Here is an 18,892-nt window from a genome sequence, read left to right as displayed (position 1 = left end):
GCCCCCCGACCACAGTGCCCACCCATAAGATTGGCCCTGTGTTCACCTTATTTCCAAACTCCACTGCCTTCATGGATTGGCATCAGGATACACATGCCAAAATTAAAACTCCCAGGCTCAGAGTGGCGTGAGCTCTACACAGCAGGCTTCTGGCATCAAGATTTACACTCCTCCTCTAGTGGCCAAGATTCATGCTCTCAGTATGTTAGGGTGCATCCAAAAGGGCCATAATGACAGGATTCATATTAGAGAACAAGGTGGGTTATGTAATATATTTTATTGGACCAGCTTCCATTGGTGAGAGAGACAAGCTTTCGAGCTTACAGACCTGAAGAAGAGTTCTGCATAAGCTAAGAAGCTTATCTCTCTCACCAACAGAAGTAAGAAGAGTTACAACAATACTGCATACAAAAATGGAGGATTCACATTAACAGCCCAAAATGACCACCACACCAGAGCACTATATTCAGGATTCATATTCCTAGCATAATGTCATCATTACACCAGAGAACTAGTACTACCAGCACAATGAGATTAATGTAGCAGCATGTCAAAAATTCACAGTACAAGCACACTGGGATCCACACAGCAAGATAGCAGTGTCACAATGCATGCTCTCAGTATAGTGGGGATGCACTCAATTCCTGAGTGTAAGGGTTCAGCTAAACACAAGGGCACCTGCAAACAGCTTTACTAGCGGCAGGATCTGCACTACTGGCCCAGTAGGAGTTGCATATCAAGGTATTAATTCACAATCCCAGTGCAATGGGATCCAGGCACCCAGGCCTTTAGTACCAGAAACTGTACTCTCTGAATAGTGGGATGGAATTATAGAAGTTACAGGAAAAAAAGCCCTCTGTGATCATCCCGGCTCGGTCTCTCCCCCCACCAATGCAGGGCTGATCCTTACAGTATGTTTTGTCCAGTCTCCTTTTAAAAGTCCCAAGGGAGACTATTCCGCAGCCTAAGGCAGAGATTGCATTGCCAGGAAGATTTCCCCTAATAGCTTTAAGTTTCCCCCTCCCTGCTCCATCCCCTCCCCTCCCAGCCCCTTCACTCCCCCCCGCCGCCTTATCCCTTCCCCACTGCCCCCACCCTTGCAAGAGGCAGCAAAGTGGATGCTGGGGAGAGGAACTGAGTGAGCCAGGAACATGCAGAAGACACAGGGTGAGACAGACAGAGCCCCCTTTTCCCTCAGGCAGAGCAGCTCCGTGCTCACAAAAATGGGGGGAGGGGGGAGCAGTGGCAGTGAATCAGCGTGCACCCCCACACACCACACCTTGCCTCTGTTTGGGGAGCCAATGACCCCCTGCTGCCCCCCAAACTGCACCCATGGACTCCCCTCCCCCCTCTCAACACTGCAGTGGGCATCCGCACCCACCCTCAGTCTGAGTTGGGCGTCCTCTGCCTGGACTGGGACGCGTCTGCTGCTTTTGGAGCCAGGCTGTGAGCTGCAGCCACACAGGGAGCCCGCCCATGAGATGCAGGTAGGATGCGGAGCAGCTCCAGGTGATATGGGGCTGAGGAGGAGGAGAACGCAGTGCCTCTCTGGAGCAGAGCGAATCCGGCACTACCCGCCCTTGGCCACCAAGGTGGTTTCTTTTGTTAAAGAGTAGGGTGGTCATGGCCCCGGCCCCTCTGCTCTAAGGTCAGAATCATCATGATCATCTAATCTGACCTCCTGCACACTGCAGGTCACAGAATCTCACCCACCCATTCCTGTAATAGACCCCTAACCTCTGGCTGAGTTACTGAAGTCCTCAAATCATGAACTAAAGAATTCAAGTAACAGAGAACCCACAATTTACACTAGGTTAAACCTTCAAGTGACCCATGCCCCATGCTCTGGAGGAAGGTGAAAAAACCCACGGTCTCTACCATCTGAACAGGGGGAAAATTCTTTCCCGACCCCAAATATGGAGATCAATTGGACCCTACGAACATGGGCAAGACCCAGGCTGGAAGATGCTCTGATGACTTGAGATCTAGTGCAAGGTGATATCACACTAGCTAAGGAAGTAAAAGACAGACTACACCTCTACCCCGATATAACACGACCCAATATAACACGAATTCGGATATAACGCGATAAAGCAGTGCTCGGGGGGGGGAGGGGGCTGTGCACTGCGTAGTAATTCAGAGCCCTCCCCATCTAATGTACCATCATCAGTCATTGTAGACATTTGCTGCAAGCAGTGACAGATCGGCTAAATGCCATAGTAGGTAGTCTCATCCTAGTGTCACTTTCCTTCCCTTATCAATTTTTTCCAATTCCTAGCTTCTGATTTATGTTCATTACTATCAACTTCTCTTTTCTTCCATTTGTTTTTTGTCTGTTTTAATTCCCCTCTAAACCAGGTAAGTTTCTTATCCAACATGGCCTTCTTTCTTGATTGTGGGACTGTAGCTTAAAATGTTTCTAAACAAAATGCTGAAGTTGCATTGCTGGTTTGAACGTGACCTACTTGAACAGCAAGAGGAAAGTCTCTTCTCCTATTCTGCATTCTCTGTCTACCATAGCAGCAAATTCTGACTGATAAAAATTCTGCTACAAAAACAAATCTTAACTATGGGCTTTATCCAGAGTTTACAGAAATCAACGGGAGTCTTCCCATTGACATCTATGGGTTTGGATCAGTTTTTATACTAAGAACTATTCAACAAAAGATAAAGTTTTACATAGTTTAGTTTACATAGTAAAGTTTAATTTTAGCAGTAAAAATTAAGGCCTGGTCTACACCTAAAAGTTAGGTTGACATAACTATGGTGCTCAGGGTGTGGGGGGAAAAAACAACACCCCAAGTGCCCTAGCTATGCCAACCTACCTGTGCAGACAGAGCTAGCTACCATCACTCGAGGAGGTGGAGTGCCTACAGTTATGGAACAACAGAAAGCATCTACCCTACAGCTGTACCACTATAGTGCCCATAGTGTAGCAACAGGCTTAGACCATGCAAAAAGGAGGTTGGGATCCATGACTACCATGGCCAGTCAAAAGAACTGAGGGATGGGTAAGGCAAGGTAATTTACCCCCTCTATGAGGTTACATGGGGATCTGCCAAGGCAATACAATGAGGGAGAAGGGAAAAAAAGTTTCTTTCCATTTTAAATTATTCACTGTAAGTAATTTTTCTTACTTGTCAGGGCTTCCAGCATTGAGAATTACATGAATTCATTGAGGGGGTGGGGGAGGGATAGCTCAGTGGTTTGAGCATTGGCCTGCTAAACCCAGGGTTGAGAGTTCAATCCTTGAGGGCGCCACTTACGGATCTGGGGCAAAATCAGTACTTGGTCCTGCTAGTGAAGGCAGGGGGCTGGACTCGATGACCTTTCAAGGTTCCTTCCAGTTCTAGGAGATGGGATATCTCCATTAATTTTAATTTTTTTAAATTTATTTATTTATTTAATTCACCAAACAGACATCACTCAGGAAGCCTCACACTTCCTCCACACATCTCTGACCTGGAAAGACCACATCTAGGAGTGAGCCCTCTTTGTGTCCATTCTGAGACTGCAAAAGGGTGCCACTAAAAAACTGATAACCATTTCAATTGACTTGTGTGACAAAAAGCTGTTTTTTTGGCCAGAGACCAGGCAGGATTTGAATTAGTGATCTAGTAACAAAAGGCTTCATATACTATTATCAGTCCTCAGAACCATCCAGTTCACCATATCAGAAAATTAACTATAAATAAACAAACTTTTTTTACTCTACAGTACAATAAAACTAAATGGGAGCTTTACCATAAATTCTGTTATACACACAGTTTAGGAACCCATCATTTTCACAAACTGTTAAAAATGCTTACCTCGTATTCTGGTTCAAAACCAGCACGACCAGAGATTTGTCCAGATACATTCCAAAGGAAAGGAATTCCTCCACAGAGAAGAATCAACTATAACAAAAAACATGCAATGGATTCAATTCATTCTGTGCTATCATGGAGCAAAAAAGCCTGAAAAGACAAAACCAATTTTGAAAAGTGACCTGGAATTTTTTTTAACATCTTTTTGCTTCTTTACAATATATAAAGAACACTTGAAAGCTGCCCCCCCCCACCCCCCTTTAACCTTAGACATCAGGAATAGCAAGTCAGACCTTCCTTGGTTTTGCTTGGGAAATGTTGGGACATCTCAGGGCATGTTTACTGTGGCCTCTACTACCTTAATTGAAGATTTATAGACTCATAGACTTTAAGGTCAGAAGGGACCATTTTGGTCATCTAGTCTGACCTCCCGCATGATGCAGGCCACAAAAGCTGACCCACCCACTTTCCCTTAACTCAGCTGTTGAAGTCTCCAGATCGTGATTTAAAGACTTCAAGTTGCAGAGAATCCTCCAGCTTGCGACCCCTGCCCCATGCTGCGGAGGAAGGCGAAAAACCTCCAGAGCCTCTGCCAATCTACCCTGGAGGAAAATTCCTTCCCGACCCCAAATATGGCGATCAGTAGAACCCCGAGCATACAGGCAAGATTCTCCAGCCGGACCCTCATTTTACCAGCGATGGCACGTTATTGCCTAATTGACTAAAATCACGTTATCCCATCAAACCATTCCCTCCATAAACTTATCTAGCCTAATCTTGAAGCCAGAGAGGTCTTTCGCCCACACCGTTTCCCTCGGAAGGCTGTTCCAAAATTTCACCCCTCTGACGGTTAGAAACCTTCGTCTAATTTCAAGCCTAAACTTCCCCACGGCCAGTTTATATCCATTTGTTCTCGTGTCCACATTAGTACTGAGCTGAAATAATTCCTCTCCCTCCCTGGTATTTATCCCTTTGATATATTTAAAGAGAGCAATCATATCCCCCCTCAGCCTTCTTTTGGTTAGGCTAAACAAACCGAGCTCCTCGAGTCTCCTTTCATAGGAAAGGTTTTCCATTCCTCGGATCATCCTAGTGGCCCTTCTCTGTACCAGTTCCAGTTTGAGTTCATCCTTTTTAAACATAGGAGACCAGAACTGCACACAGTACTCCAAATGAGGTCTCACCAGCGCCTTGTATAACGGAAGCAGCACCTCCGTGTCCCTACTAGAAATACCTCGCCTAATGCATCCCAAGATCGCATTAGCTTTTTTCACAGCCACGTCACATTGCCGACTCATAGTCATCCTGCGATCAACCAGGACTCCGAGGTCCTTCTCCTCCTCCGTCACTTCCAACCGATGCGTCCCCAGCTTATAACTAAAATTCTTGTTAGTCATCCCTAAATGCATCACCTTACACTTCTCACTATTAAATCTCATCCTATTATTATTACTCCAATTTACAAGGTCATCCAAGTCTCCCTGCAGAATATCCCGATCCTTCTCCGAATTGGCAATACCTTCCAACTTTGTGTCATCCGCAAACTTTATCAGCCCACTCCTACATTCGGTTCCGAGGTCAGAAATAAATAGATTAAATAAAATCGGACCCAAAACGGAACCTTGAGGAACCCCACTGGTGACCTCCCTCCAACCTGACAGTTCACCTTTCAGTACTACCCGCTGCAGTCTCCCCTTTAACCAGTTCTTTATCCACCTCTGGATTTTCATATTGGTCCCCGTCTTTTCCAATTTAACCAATAATTCCTCATGCGGTACAGTATCAAACGCTTTACTAAAATAGAGGTATATTAGATCCACCGCATTTCCTTTATCTAGAAGGTCTGATTTGGGGGTACATCTTTAACAAAGGCTTCCTTATTCATAATGACGACCAGTGAAGTTAAATAGCTGATAAAAAACAAAAACAGACTTTCAAATACACCTCTACTCCGATATAATGCTGTCCTCGGGAGCCAAAAACAATCTTACCGTGTTATAGGTGAAACCACGTTATATCGAACTTGCTTTGATCCGCCGGAGTGCGCAGCCCCCCCCCTTCCTCGGAGCACTGCTTTATCGCGTTATATCCGAATTCGTGTTATATCGGGTCACGTTATATCGAGGTAGAGGTGTAGTCTGTCTTTTACTTCCTTAGCTAGTGTGATATCACCTTGCACTAGATCTCAAGTCATCAGAGCATCTTCCAGCCTGGATAGAATCTAATTTCTGATATACAAAAACAAGCAGGTTTTTTGTTTTTTTTTTTTTTTTTTAAGTAAAACAACTTTCAAGCTGAAGTTTAGATATCATAAAAGATGACAAAAGGACACAAGAAAACCTGTGTTTCTGCCCTTGCAAGTTGCCTCTAACCTTTTAGAGCCTCTAACACCCAGAATTCTAGTTATTGACTAAAAGTAATATAAAGACAAGATGCTAACTCTCTTCGGTAAAAGATCATGAATAAAGTGAGATGAAAGGAAAAAACACTAAAATCACTTACTGATCATTCTGTTAGTTGCATTTTCCTCTTCTATCATTCTACTACACAGGATTAATGGCCAGACAGCGCTGTAGTTTCACCTATTGGAAGAAAGGAGTCAGAGTTCTGAAACCCCATCTTGATTACATGAGTTCCAGCCAGAAAGTTTCCCTCTAGTCTAACTTCCAAAGTCAGTCTGTAAGACACCAAGAGAAATAACAGGCAAGCACCTTGTAAAGGAGGGAGGGGGGGGAAGGAGGGGAGAAGAGGAAACTATGACAAAACAGAATTACCAGTAAGTAATGTTCCTTTGTCATATGCCTCTCACTTCTCCCACCTACGAAAGTGCATTACTGGACAGACAGTGTATGTAACAAGCAGTTGTCGCAGGAGGCCTACCTTACCGTGTTGCTAGCAGGGCCCTAGAGCCAAAAGACAGCCTGAGAAGCAAAGAGGCCCAGTTAATGAGGCGGTATATCAAGAAGCAGGATGATGACCACATTGCCACCTTATATACCTAGGAAATGAATGCTCACTGCCCATAAAGAGGAAGCTTTTCTAGCCAAGTAGCACCTGATAAATCCAAGCCAAGCCCACCAACCTGGTCATATGCTGCAAGAATGCAGCCTAAAGCACAAAAAGCAACACTGGCATTAGCTGCAGCCTTTAAAACCCTCAAAACAGAGACAGCTGTTTTGACTTTCTAAATTCCGGAGAATTATTAAGATCAAACTTGAGAACACGCTTAACAAAACACAGCCTATTGTCCGAAGGGAATACCGGGTTCAGACAGATGAAGAACAATGGGTTCACTCACATGGAACTGGGTGTTCACTTTGGGGACAAAGAGTAAGCTAATAAAACAACTTTCTAGAAAGAACAGAGGGTGAGGAGAAGGGATGATTAAAGATGAGCTCACTCCCTCATCATTGTGAGATTGCTGCAACAAAGAAAGTATCTTAAAGGACAGAAGTCTGCCCTAAAGTGCCAAAGAAAGGTACATATCCTAGCTTGTTAATGAAGATCAAGACATACTGAGGGATCCCAAGATGAATCACTGGTCTTTAAAAACACACTAATACTGACAGAAGGAAATCTCAGAACGATAGAAATGCAGGTCTAGAAGGGAACTCAAAAAGTCATCTAACCTAGTGTCCTGTGCTGAAGCAGGACCAAGTAAACCTAAACCATCCCTGACAGGTGTTTGTCCAACCTGTTCTTAAAAACCTTCAATGATGGGGATTCCACAACATCCCTTGGAAGCTTATTCCAGAGCTTAACTATTCTTATCAATAGAAACATTTTCTTAATATCAAACCTAAATCTCCTTTGTTCCAGATTAAACCAATTGCTTTTTATCCTACCCTCAATGGACATGGAAAACAACTGAACACAGTCCTCTTTATAAGCAGCAAAGAGTCCCGTGGCACCTGAGGCCTGGTCCACACTAACCCCCCACTTCGGACTAAGGTACGCAAATTCAGGTGCAGGAAGGCGAGGTGAGGTTGGGTGAAGCAACTAGCCATGGTCTTGTGAAATCAAGTCCGGGAGGAGTGGAAGCACGAGTGGCACGGCCACTGAGAGGTTCAGAAGCGTATCGAACCAATGCTGGGATGCTATCAGGTGCTATCAGGATAACCTTCGCCTTGTCCTGTTTGATGTTTAGAAGGACCTTATGAACCAAGGTGATCGGTGGGAAAGCGTACAGTAAGTGATCTGCCCATGAGAGCAGAAAGGCATTGGAGAGGGAACCCAGGCTGTGCCCGGGCAGCCAACAGAACTGATGGCATTTCCTGTTCTGTCTGGTGGCAAACAGGTCCACCTGGGGAGGCCCCTACCTCTGGAAGATGATACTGACAAGGTGGGCTCCCCATCCCAGGTCTGACACATCCAAGACTAGGGTTATCGACAGTTCAGGGGCAGCAAAGGGTACCACTTCCATTATGGATCCTGGGTCTCTCCACCACGCCCAGAGGCGGAATTGTGAGTAGAGTCCAGGTGGTGACTGCTCAGGGAGTAGACTGATACCAGCCATATCTGGAGAGGTATGAAGCACAACCTTGCATACTGCACGAGGCAGGTACATGCCATCATGTGTCTAAATAGTTTGAGGCAAAACTGAGCGGTCGTTATTGGGGGGATCGGGACCTTGGAAATCAGGTGTGATATAGCTCAGAATTGGGCTTCCGGTAGGGAGGCTTTGGCCTGGGTCAAGTCGAGCACTGCCCCAAAGAACTCTATTCTCTGAACTGGGACTAGAATTGACTTCTGTTGACTTTCTTGAAATATTTGTTGAAGCAACGCAGGTCCAGGATAGGTTGTAGATTTCCCCTCTCCCTCGCTCCCCAACCTTCAGGATTAGGAAATATCAGGAGTAAAAACCCCTTCCCTCTCAAGTCCTGAGGAACCTCCTCTACGACCCCCACATATAGGAGGGCTTGCACCTCCTGGACAAGAAGCAGCTTGTGAGAATCGTCCCTGAAGAGGGATAGGGGTGGATGAAAACTGGAGAGCGTAACTGACAGTTACTATACTCAGTACCCAATAGTCCGATGTTATATCTGACCACACTGGGTTGAAGGGTGACAGGCAGTCCAAAAATAAAAGGGGAGATGGATCTGGAGTCAAGACTGGCATATCGCCCTTGGACGTACCTTGAAAAGGCCTGCCTGGCCCTGCTGGGATATCTATGAGAGCCCGTTTGGGAGGCTGTGGTAGGAGGGAGGTGTTGGCACCACTTATAACCCTTTCCTTTTCTTTTGAAGGGCTCCTACTTGGGACACACTGCAAACCTGAGAGGCTATTGGGGCCTAAAGTGCTTCCTGGAAGCTGCAGGTGTATAAAGGCCCAAGGAGAGAAAAGTGGCCCTCCAGTCCTTGAGGCTGTGAAACTTTGAGTCTGTCTGTTCAGAGAACAGGGAGGTGCCCTCAAAGGGGAGGTCCTGGATGGACTGCTGCACTTCAAGAGGGAGGCCACATGATTGCTGATGACTGCCGATGCCATAGTACTGGCTGCTGAGTCAGCCACATATTGAGCCTCCTGGAGGGAAGTCCTGGACACAGTCTAGCCCTCATCTAGGATGGCTGTGAACAACTCCTGCCTTGACTCCTATGGCAGAGTCTCCTTAAATTTGGTCAATGAGTCCCACAGATTAAAACCGTACCTCCGCTGCAGGGCCTGCTGGTTGGAGATATGTAACTAGAGGTCGCTTGTCGAAACCGTACATCCAAACAGGTACAGTCTCTTGGACTCCATTTTTGTGGGTAGCACTCGACTGCCCGTCTGTCCCGCTCATTCGCCACCAACACTACCAGAGACCCCGGTGGGCGGCAAGGGGGGTGAGTAAAGGTACTCAAACCCAGTGGCTGGGACATAGTATTTCTTTTCTGCCCTTTTTGAGGTGGGGGGGCAGAGAAGAAGACTGCCACAGTGTTCTGATGGGGCCCATTGACCGCTTCGTTAACAGGCAAGGCCACTCTGGAGGGAGCAGCTGCAGCCAGGATGCTGATTAGGCTGTGCGCTGACTCCTTAAGCTCCTCAACTTCCAGGCCCAAATTGGCAATGACCCTTTTCAGGAACTCCTGGTGGGCCCTGAAGTCATCCTGCAGGAGTGGGTTACTAGGGCCTGCAACTGCCTCGCCGGGGATGACAAGGAGGCAGCTTGTGCCAGAGGAGGGGCTCCCTCCTACTCCTCCACCTTCCACCACATCCATTGGGGCCATTTACCGGGGTTGGTACTGAAATCAGGGTCCAATGTCAGAGAGGAAGAGAGAGTAGCTCACCTTTCTGACACCACTCAGTATGAGCATTGGGAAGGGGGGCCCAGTACCAGGGGAAACTCTGAAGGATTCCAATACTGCCACTGTATTAGCCAGTGGCCACGCGCCAGCAGAAGGGCTGGTACCAAAGTCTGGCATGTAGACTCTGTACCAGTAGGTTTTGGGTGCAGCCAAGGATTCCCCTTCAGACTCAGAAGAAGATTCTTCCCCTGGAGACCATAGCAGTGCAGTACCCGCTTCTGTCTCCAGGCATGCTGAGGAACCGGGGTCAGGCCAGTGACTGGTCTATCGGGACCATGGAGGGGCTTGCCTCTGGATGGTGCCGCATGAAGCTTGTCAACCCTTGCTCCTTTCTGTCCCTGGTTGCCTTGGCTGACGAGGGTCCTTCAGGGGCCAGCAGGATCGGGAGTGACAGCAGGTACTTTGCCGCTTGGAAAGCCTCCGGAATTGAAGGAACCAGCAGATGCCTGATCCCACGGCTGCTCCCGGAAGTCGGTGGCCAGTCCCATACCGGACTCAGCACTCTAGGCAGAGTTGGCAGCGCCATCAGAGACTCGGGGGAGGACGAGTGGCCACTATGCTCACTATGGGTCTCACTATGCTAGTCGCTCCTTGCTTGTCCCTCCTCTGCCCTGGAAAATGCCCTCTCTTGGTGCGTTGTTTCTTATGTCTCCTCCTCTGCACCAGGAATGGAGAGCGGTGCTGGGGAGCACGCCACATGGATGTTGAGGTTCTTGGTGCTGATTCAGAGCAGCTCGGCTCTGAGGCTGGTCTGAGGGCCACCTTCATAAGAATGGCCTTCAGCCAAATGTCCCTATCCTTTCTCATGTGGGTTTTGAAGTCTCTGCAGGTCTGGCACTTCTCTAATGTGAGACAGTTTAGGCAGCTAGGGTGAAGGTCATCAATTGGCATCAGCTTGCCACACAAGGTACACGGATTGAAGCCCAGGGATCAGGGCATGCCCAGCCCCTGGGGTGAAAAGTCCCTCAACAACAGGGAAAACTACTAACACTACCATATACTCTGAGTCTAAGAACTATATGTTAACTACGATAACTATACAAAATATGTACAGAGAAAGTCCAAACCACTGGGAAAGAAACCTTGCTACAGCAAGAGGGGCTGTTCCAGCAACCGTCCTGGGTGGTAAGAAGGAACTGAGAGGGCGTGAGGCCAGCGGCACTCTTTGCATGCGACTCCAGAGAGTGCTAGAGCCGGCCCAATGGATACCACTGAGGGAAAAATCTCCAGCAACTGTGCACATGGCACGCACACACCTAGCATGGAATGGACATGAGCAAACATTTGAAGAAGTTGATAGCAGGCAGGCAGATTGCTAGAGCTATAAGTGTCCCTCTTGTGGCAGCTCACAATTCCAAGCATGAGGGAAGACTCAACACGCCAACATCCCTTAGGTGGGCTCATGACCATCATGTTTCTTACGGGGTGTTACTTCTGAGGATTGGGGAAGGTCGGATACACCGGCATGCCTCTGACCAGTGGGATTCACAGTCTGTGAATGGCAGGCCCCAGCTGAGCGCCCCTGATTCGGGGCACTGCTCAGCTGAAGAGCTGTGAGCTCTGCCTTCCACACATTCTCACTGATTTAATGCAGTGCGACAGCCTCACATTTTTCCATTAGCCCTGGTCTACACTACAGGGTTAGGTCGAATTTAGCCGTGTTAGATCCATTTTAAAATGAATGCGTCCACACAAACAACCCCGTTCTGTCGACTTAAAGGGCTCTTAAAATCGACTTCAATACTCCTCCCCGGCGAGGGGAAGAGCGCTAAAATCGACCTTGCTGGGTCAAATTTGGGGTAGTGCGGATGCAAATCGACGGTATTGGCCTCCGGGAGCTATCCCAGAGTGCTCCATTGTGACTGCTCTGGACAGCACTTTGAACTCCGATGCACTAGCCAGGTACACAGGAAAAGCCCCGGGAACTTTTGAATTTCATTTCCTGTTTGGTCAGCGTGGCGAACTCAGCAGCACTGGTGACCATGCAGTCCCCCCAGAATCGTAGAGCACAGAATGTTTCTATGTTCCCCCTATCATCTCTGTCCCTGAGGTTATTGCAGATTAGAAGGCGAAAAAAACTGCACTCGCGATGACATGTTTTCTGAGCTCATGCAGTCCTCCCGCACCGATAGGGCACAGCTTAATGCATGGAGGCATTCAGTGGCAGAGGCCAGGAAAGAATTAAGTGAGCGCGAACAGCGGAGGCAGGACACGATGCTGAGGCTAATGGGGGAGCAAACGGACATGATGAAGCGTCTGTTGGACCTGCAGGAAAGTCAACAAGAGCACAGATCCCCGCTGCATCCACTGTATAACTGCCTACCCTCCTCCCCATGTTCCATAGCCTCCTCACGCAGACGCTCAAGAACGCGGGCAGGGGGAGGCTCCAGGCACCCAGCCACTCCACTCCAGAGGATGACCCAAGCAACAGAAGGCTGTCATTCAAACAGTTTGATTTTTAGTGTGGGTACAATAAGCAATGTGGCCTTGTCCTTCCCTCCGCCCCCACCCCACCCAGGCTACCTTGTCCGTTATCTCTTTTTTTTTTTAATTAAGAAAGAAAGAAAGAAAGAAAGAAAGAATGCATGGTTTGGTTTCAAAACAATAGTTACTTTATTTCGAAGGGGGGGAGGATGGTTGGATTACAGGGAATTAAAATCAACGAAGGGGGCGGGTTTCAATCAAAGAGAAGCACACACAACTGTCACACCGAAGCCTGGCCAGTCATGAAACTAGTTTTCAAAGCCTCTCTGATGCGCAGCGTGCCTTGCTGTGCTCTTCTAATCACCCTGGTGTCTGGCTGCTCAAAATCGGACACTAGGCAATTTGTCTCAACCTCCCACCCTGCCTAAACGTCTCCCCCTTACTCTCACAGATATTATGGAGCACACAGTAAGCAGCAATCACAATGGGAAAGTTGGTTGCGCTGAGGTTTGACCTAGTCAGCAAACAGCACCAGCAAGCTTTTAAATGTCCAAAGGCACATTCTACCACCATTCTGCACTTGCTCAGCCTATAGTTGAACTGCTCCTTACTACTGTCCAGGCTTCATGAGCCATGGGAGCAAGGGGTAGGCTGGGGTAGGTGCGACCGCACGGTTCTGCCGACTGGGAGAGCAGCCTGAGGCAGAAGCCTCCAGCTGGCATAATATTCCAGGCAGGACTGAATCTCCATGAGACGAAATTTAAAGAAGAGAATGACCTGAAGTCTCTGGCTCCCATTCAGTGCTCTAAGAGGAGGATAGCCATGTCTGTCCAGGCACCCCGATCGACCTCACCGAGGTCTGCCAGGAGCATCCAGGAGACGTACGGTGACAGTGAGCTGAGCAGGCTCCATGCTTGCCGTGGTATGGCGTCTGCATGGGTAACCCAGGAAAAAAAGGCACGAAACGATTGTCTGCTGTTGCTTTCACAGAGGGAGGGAGCGGGGGAGGGGAGGAAGGGGGCCTGACGACATGTACCCAAAATCACCCGCAACAATGTTTTTGCCCCATCAGGCATTGGGGGCTTAACCCAGAATTCCAATGGGCAGCGGAGACTGCGGGAACTGTGGGATAGTTACCCACAGTGCACCGCTCTGTAAGTCAATGCTAGCCACGGTAGTGTGGACATACGCAATCGACTGTATAAAATCGGTTTCTAAAAATCAACTTCTATAAAATTGACCTCATTTCATAGTGTAGACATACCCTTAGTATCCATACAAGACAAAGAAAGAGGGACAGAGAGACTAAAAAGAGGAGATGAAGCGAAGCCTCCAAGTTTCTGCGTAGAGAACACAAAACTGGAGAGGGGCTGTTCTGACTGAGGCTAATATCAAGATGAGGTTTCAGAACTCCTTGCTTTTTTGCTTCTAGTAGGTGGTGCCATGATACCATCTGTCCATTAATCCACTAATGTAGGATGGGAAAAAAGAGAGACGACATCTTAACAAATAATTTTTCAATTTTTTTCCATTTTTGTTTTCAAAATTAGGCCATTTTAAATTTTAAAAACTGTAACCAGGTCTGTAGTTGAAAAAAAAAAAAAAAAGTTTTTTGTGTCAAAACAATTTTACAATCTGCTGGAAAAATCCTAACTCACATACCATGATCATGAGTGTTATATCAAGAACTGTAAAATACATGTATACACACAAACACAAAATGCAACTTGAAGTTCATGAAAAAGCACTGAAAAAATGCAAGTTAAGATGGAACTTACTTTCTTAACTCTGCTCCCTTGTGTGTATGTTTTACAATAGTCTAATTATATGATCTTATACTATATTTCAAGCTGATGCTCTTTCCCCAACCTTGTTTTATAATTGATCAGCTTTGCATTCTCACACAACAGCTCATGATCATAACTGTACTGTATAACTTTAATGACAGACATGTCATATAAGCTGTTTTCCACACCTTGCTTTGGAAACAGCTACACCTATGAAGGGTGTTTGCAACTTATGCTAATTAAATTATTCTGAAAACTAAACTCCCACCCCATAAAACTGACATTAAAATGTAGGTATGTTTCTAGCTTAACTGTTAATATTATTATAAAGGAGTGTTTTAAAGTACAGAACACAATGGGAACAGTAAAATATACTAAAAAGATACACTAATTTACAAAAATATTAAGGTGTTTAATATTGTAGTTACAGAACTTTAATTGATACTGCATATGAAAACTGATAATGTCTTATCACATTTTATTATAATGCATTTATATGTTGCTTACATTTTACTGTATATTTTGTTGTGCGTATCATTCTCTACTTTCCCATCATAGCAGACAGCTAAGTTCCCTGTAAGCTGCATGGCCGCGCAGCAACCTATTTAGCACCACACAGGCACTCAGGGAATCCGCCCGGGGACCTGCCATGGCCAGGGACCAGCCAGAGGAGAGGCGCCCCTCCCGCAGCCCCAACCTAGCCCGGTCCCCAACTCTGCTGCAGCCCGGACCCAGCTACGGTGGCGTGGACTCAGGCGTGGCCCAGCCCCGCCCCAGGCACAGCTGGGGCGGCGCAGACCCAGGTGCCCCTCTCCCAGCCCAAACCTAGCCCCAGCTGGACTTGCTGGGGCCAGAGAAGGGGCGCCTATCCTGAAGCCCCAGCACCGGAGCTGCCGCAGCAAGGAGAGGCACCTCTCCCCCAGCCCAGGGGATGCTGCAGGGAGACAGAGAACTGGGGGTAGTCCTCTCTCCCCACCATAGCCCAGGAGCACCCTCCTACACCCAAAGCCCCTCATCCCCGGCCCCACCCCAGAGCCCACACCCCCAGCCAGAGCCCTCACACTCCTGGACCCCAACCCTCTGCCCCAGCCCTGAGCCCCCTCCCACACTCTGAACCCCTCGGCCCTACCTCCACCACATCAATTTTGTTATGTGCACCAATATGAAGGTGATGTGTGACACATCACCTCCATATTGGTGCACATAAAATTCATTCCGCACATGGGTGGGAAAAATTAGAAGGAACACTGGCAGAGAGTACTACAAATTGCTACCCGTATGAAAATTTACAGTGTTTTCTATATACACTTAAGAAATAGATCATGTAATTGAAAACTTAAATAATACATCCACACAAGGGGACAGAACTATGGTTGCAGATTCAAACTTTCGCATTATATTTTCTAGGTTTTTTTGGTGTATTTTTTTAAAGGAAAAATAATCAATACAAATGCACACATACTGCCCAGGAAAAGAAAAGAGGAGCAATGCAAAATCATAATGTAAGATCTCCAAGTCTAGCAGGCTTACAAGTTCTGCTGATGATGAATTACTACCAGATGAATGTGGCACTTGTCTGCATGCTGTCCTAGCACTGAAACTACCCAGGGCAATTTACTTTAAATCCGTAGATATCCACTTTATATCCGTGGATATTTGCAGACCATTTTTGTAGATCCCGGATGGAGGCAGATCCAAATTTTATATCTAAAGCCCTGCAAATCCCCTGATACCCACTTTATGTCTGCAGATATCTTCATCCACTGATGTGGATATCCATGGATCATTTCTGCAGGTTGTGGATCGGAAGCAGATACAAATTTTGTATCTGCTCAGGGCTCTGTGTCAGCACAGTGACTTTCTTGTTAACATAGAGAAGTAATGTACTGCTATGTTCGCACTGACTAAATAAAAAGTTTTTTGACAATGAGATAGCAATCTTGGTGTAAAAACTCACTCTTTTGGCAGTGACGACATAACCCAAAGCTAGAAATCTTACTAAAGACTGCACTCACACTATGAGCCTTATAAGGCATGCCACAGCATTGACCCTGGAGTTATATTTGAAGGATTAAATGTAAAGTATTTTACATTCAGATCGAATAAAAAGTATTGTATAAATTATAGAGTAGCTATGGTACTTACAGTGCCCTCTAGCTCCGAATACAGGCCCGACCAAAAACTGAAAGTACTTTTGTCCAGTTGATACAAACGAGATTTTTCAAAGGTTTCCGAATCCATGATCTGTCCTAATTCCCATGGGACATGTGTTGTTGTTCTATATACCTTCCTCTGAAAGAGAGAAAGACATATTAATATTAACACGTTGTAGAAGAGTCAAAATGGCTTTTGTAAAGGGATATCATGTCTCACCAATCTATTAGAATTCTCTGAGGGGGGTCAAACAAACATGTGGACTAGGGTGACTTGAACTTTCAGAAAGCCTTTGACAAGATCCCTCACCAAAGGCTCTGAAGCAAGTAACCAGTCATGGGATAAGAGGGAAGGTCCTCTCATGGATCAGTAACTTGTTAAAATATAGGAAACAAACGGTAGGAATAAATGGTCAATTTTCACACTGGAGAGAGGTAAATAGAGGGGTCCCCCAAGGATCTGTACTGGGACTCATGTATTCGTAAATGATCTGGAAAAAGGGGTAAACAGTGAAGGAGCAAAGTTTGAAGACAATTCAAAATTACTTTAGTTAAGTCCAAAGCAGACTGCAAGGGATTACAAAGGCATCTTACAAAATTGAGTGGGCACTATAGATACAAAATGATGGGGTCTAAATTAGCTGTTACCACTCAACAAAGATCTTGGAATCATTTTGGACAGTTTCCTGAAAACATCTGCTCAATATGCTACTGCATATTGCCAAAAAAGCAAACAGAATGTTAGAAACAGGAAAGGGATAGATAATAAGAGAAAATATCATAATGCCATTCTATAAAACCATGGTACACCCGTACTTTGAATACTGCATGCAGTTGTGGTCACCCCTCTCAAAAAAGATACATTAGAATTAGAAAAACTACAGAGAAGGGAGAGGAGAAATTAAAAAGATTGGGATTGTTCAGATTGGAAAAAAGATGACTGCAGAGCGATAAAATCCTGAGTGGTGTACAGAAAGTGAATGAAGTGTTATTTAACATAACACACAAACCAAGGGAGGGGGTGTTACCCTACAAAATTAATATGGCACAGGTTTAAAACAAACATAAGTACTTCTTCACACAACACAGGCAACCTGTGGAACTTGTTACCAGGGAACATTGTGAAGGCCAAAAGTACAACTGGGGTTAAAAAAAAGCATTAGATAAGTTCATGGAGAATAGATCTAGCAATAGCTATTAGTGAAAATGGTCAGGGATGCAACCCCATGCTCTGGGCATCCCTACCTCTGACTGCCAGAATCTGGGACTGGACAACAGAGGATGGATCACTTGACATATTGCCCTGTTCTGTTCCCTCCCTCTGAAGCATCTGGCTCTGGCCACTGTCAGAAGACAGCATACTGGGTTAGACAGACCATTGGTCTGATCCAGTATGGTCATTCTTATGTTCTAATAAAATTCTATATTAGATTTGTTATTCTAATTTCAGTAAAGATGAAACAATATCCAGTACTAGGTTTGTATGATTCTTTATGTATCAAAGCTACATGCAACAGAATCTATAGAATAACTGTTGTTCTCAAAACCCTGTCAAATGACAAACGTAAAGCTGGAGTGATTTATTATTTCAGAGACAAGAAGCTGACATTGGAGTTGCTTGTCTATTTATTTCTCTTATTTTAAAATATGTTTAAAAACGGTTTATGAAGACCCCAGGAATGCTCTGTCTCTCAGAACATGACATGGGGAGCCATGGTGATGACTCAGCAGAATCTAGGCAGAGGATCAAATTCTGCCCACCAATCCCACTGACTTCACTAGAAGTACCATGCATGCAGACAAGGCCTAAATAATGCCATAAGCCAGCGCTTTAGTATCATATTGGGGAAGGGTAATTGTTAGAGCTCCGGGTCCCCCCCATTCCCACCTTCCACCACCTGCTAGGAGCTTTACGGGCTTCTCCTGATTTCCCGCGCCAGGAGCTGTGTGCTCCCCGTTTCCCCCTCCAGAATCACCGCCGCCTTCTCGGCCCCTGCGCTCCCCACTCGGCAGGGCACGAGGCGGACAGACGCGGCCGGTGCTCTGGGCGGCCGCAGAGGGACTTCACCGCCCGCTCTGCCCTGCACCAGCCGCCCTGTGCTCCGACCCGGAGCCCTTCCCGCACCTGCCGCCGCGCCAGGAAGGCTTCCCACAAGTACACGGCCCAGGAGAAGAGCAGCACGGAGCAGAAGATCCGCTTCTCCACGGGCAGCTCATCCCAGAGCTCCCCCAGCAACGGCAACGCCATGACGGACCGCCCCACCCGCAACCGCTGCCACCTCGTGTCCTTGCCGACTTCCGGCCCGGCGTCACTGCAAAACCCACCCCTCCGGCTTCCGGCCCGGCGTCTCTGCAAAACCCCTTCCCCCCACTCTGCCTTCCGGCCCGGCGTCACTGCAAAACCCACCCCTCCGGCTTCCGGCCCGGCCTCACTGCAACCC

The 18,892-nt window shown here is 46.8% G+C and overlaps 1 protein-coding gene across 2 annotated transcripts in view; it reads right to left on the bottom strand.

Moving 5' to 3' along the window:
* ZMPSTE24 (zinc metallopeptidase STE24) overlaps positions 1 to 18,746 on the bottom strand; it is a 105,230-nt gene extending 86,484 nt beyond the window's left edge. For both annotated transcript variants that reach the window (XM_024199600.3, XM_024199601.3), the window contains exons 1-3: positions 18,577 to 18,746; positions 16,444 to 16,590; positions 3,810 to 3,896 (exon numbers count right to left, since the gene is read on the bottom strand). In XM_024199600.3, coding sequence (XP_024055368.1) covers positions 3,810 to 3,896; positions 16,444 to 16,590; positions 18,577 to 18,699 — 357 coding nt within the window. In that variant the 5' untranslated portion in view covers positions 18,700 to 18,746. The remainder of the gene's footprint in view (positions 1 to 3,809; positions 3,897 to 16,443; positions 16,591 to 18,576) is intronic.
* Between the last annotated feature and the right edge of the window lie 146 nt (positions 18,747 to 18,892).

The sequence above is a fragment of the Terrapene carolina genome, unplaced genomic scaffold (assembly GCF_002925995.2).
Source record: "Terrapene carolina triunguis isolate 2854851 unplaced genomic scaffold, T_m_triunguis-2.0 Scaffold236, whole genome shotgun sequence".
In the NCBI taxonomy this organism is placed as follows: Eukaryota; Metazoa; Chordata; order Testudines; family Emydidae; genus Terrapene; species Terrapene triunguis.
This window is presented reverse-complemented; position numbering and strand designations above follow the sequence as displayed.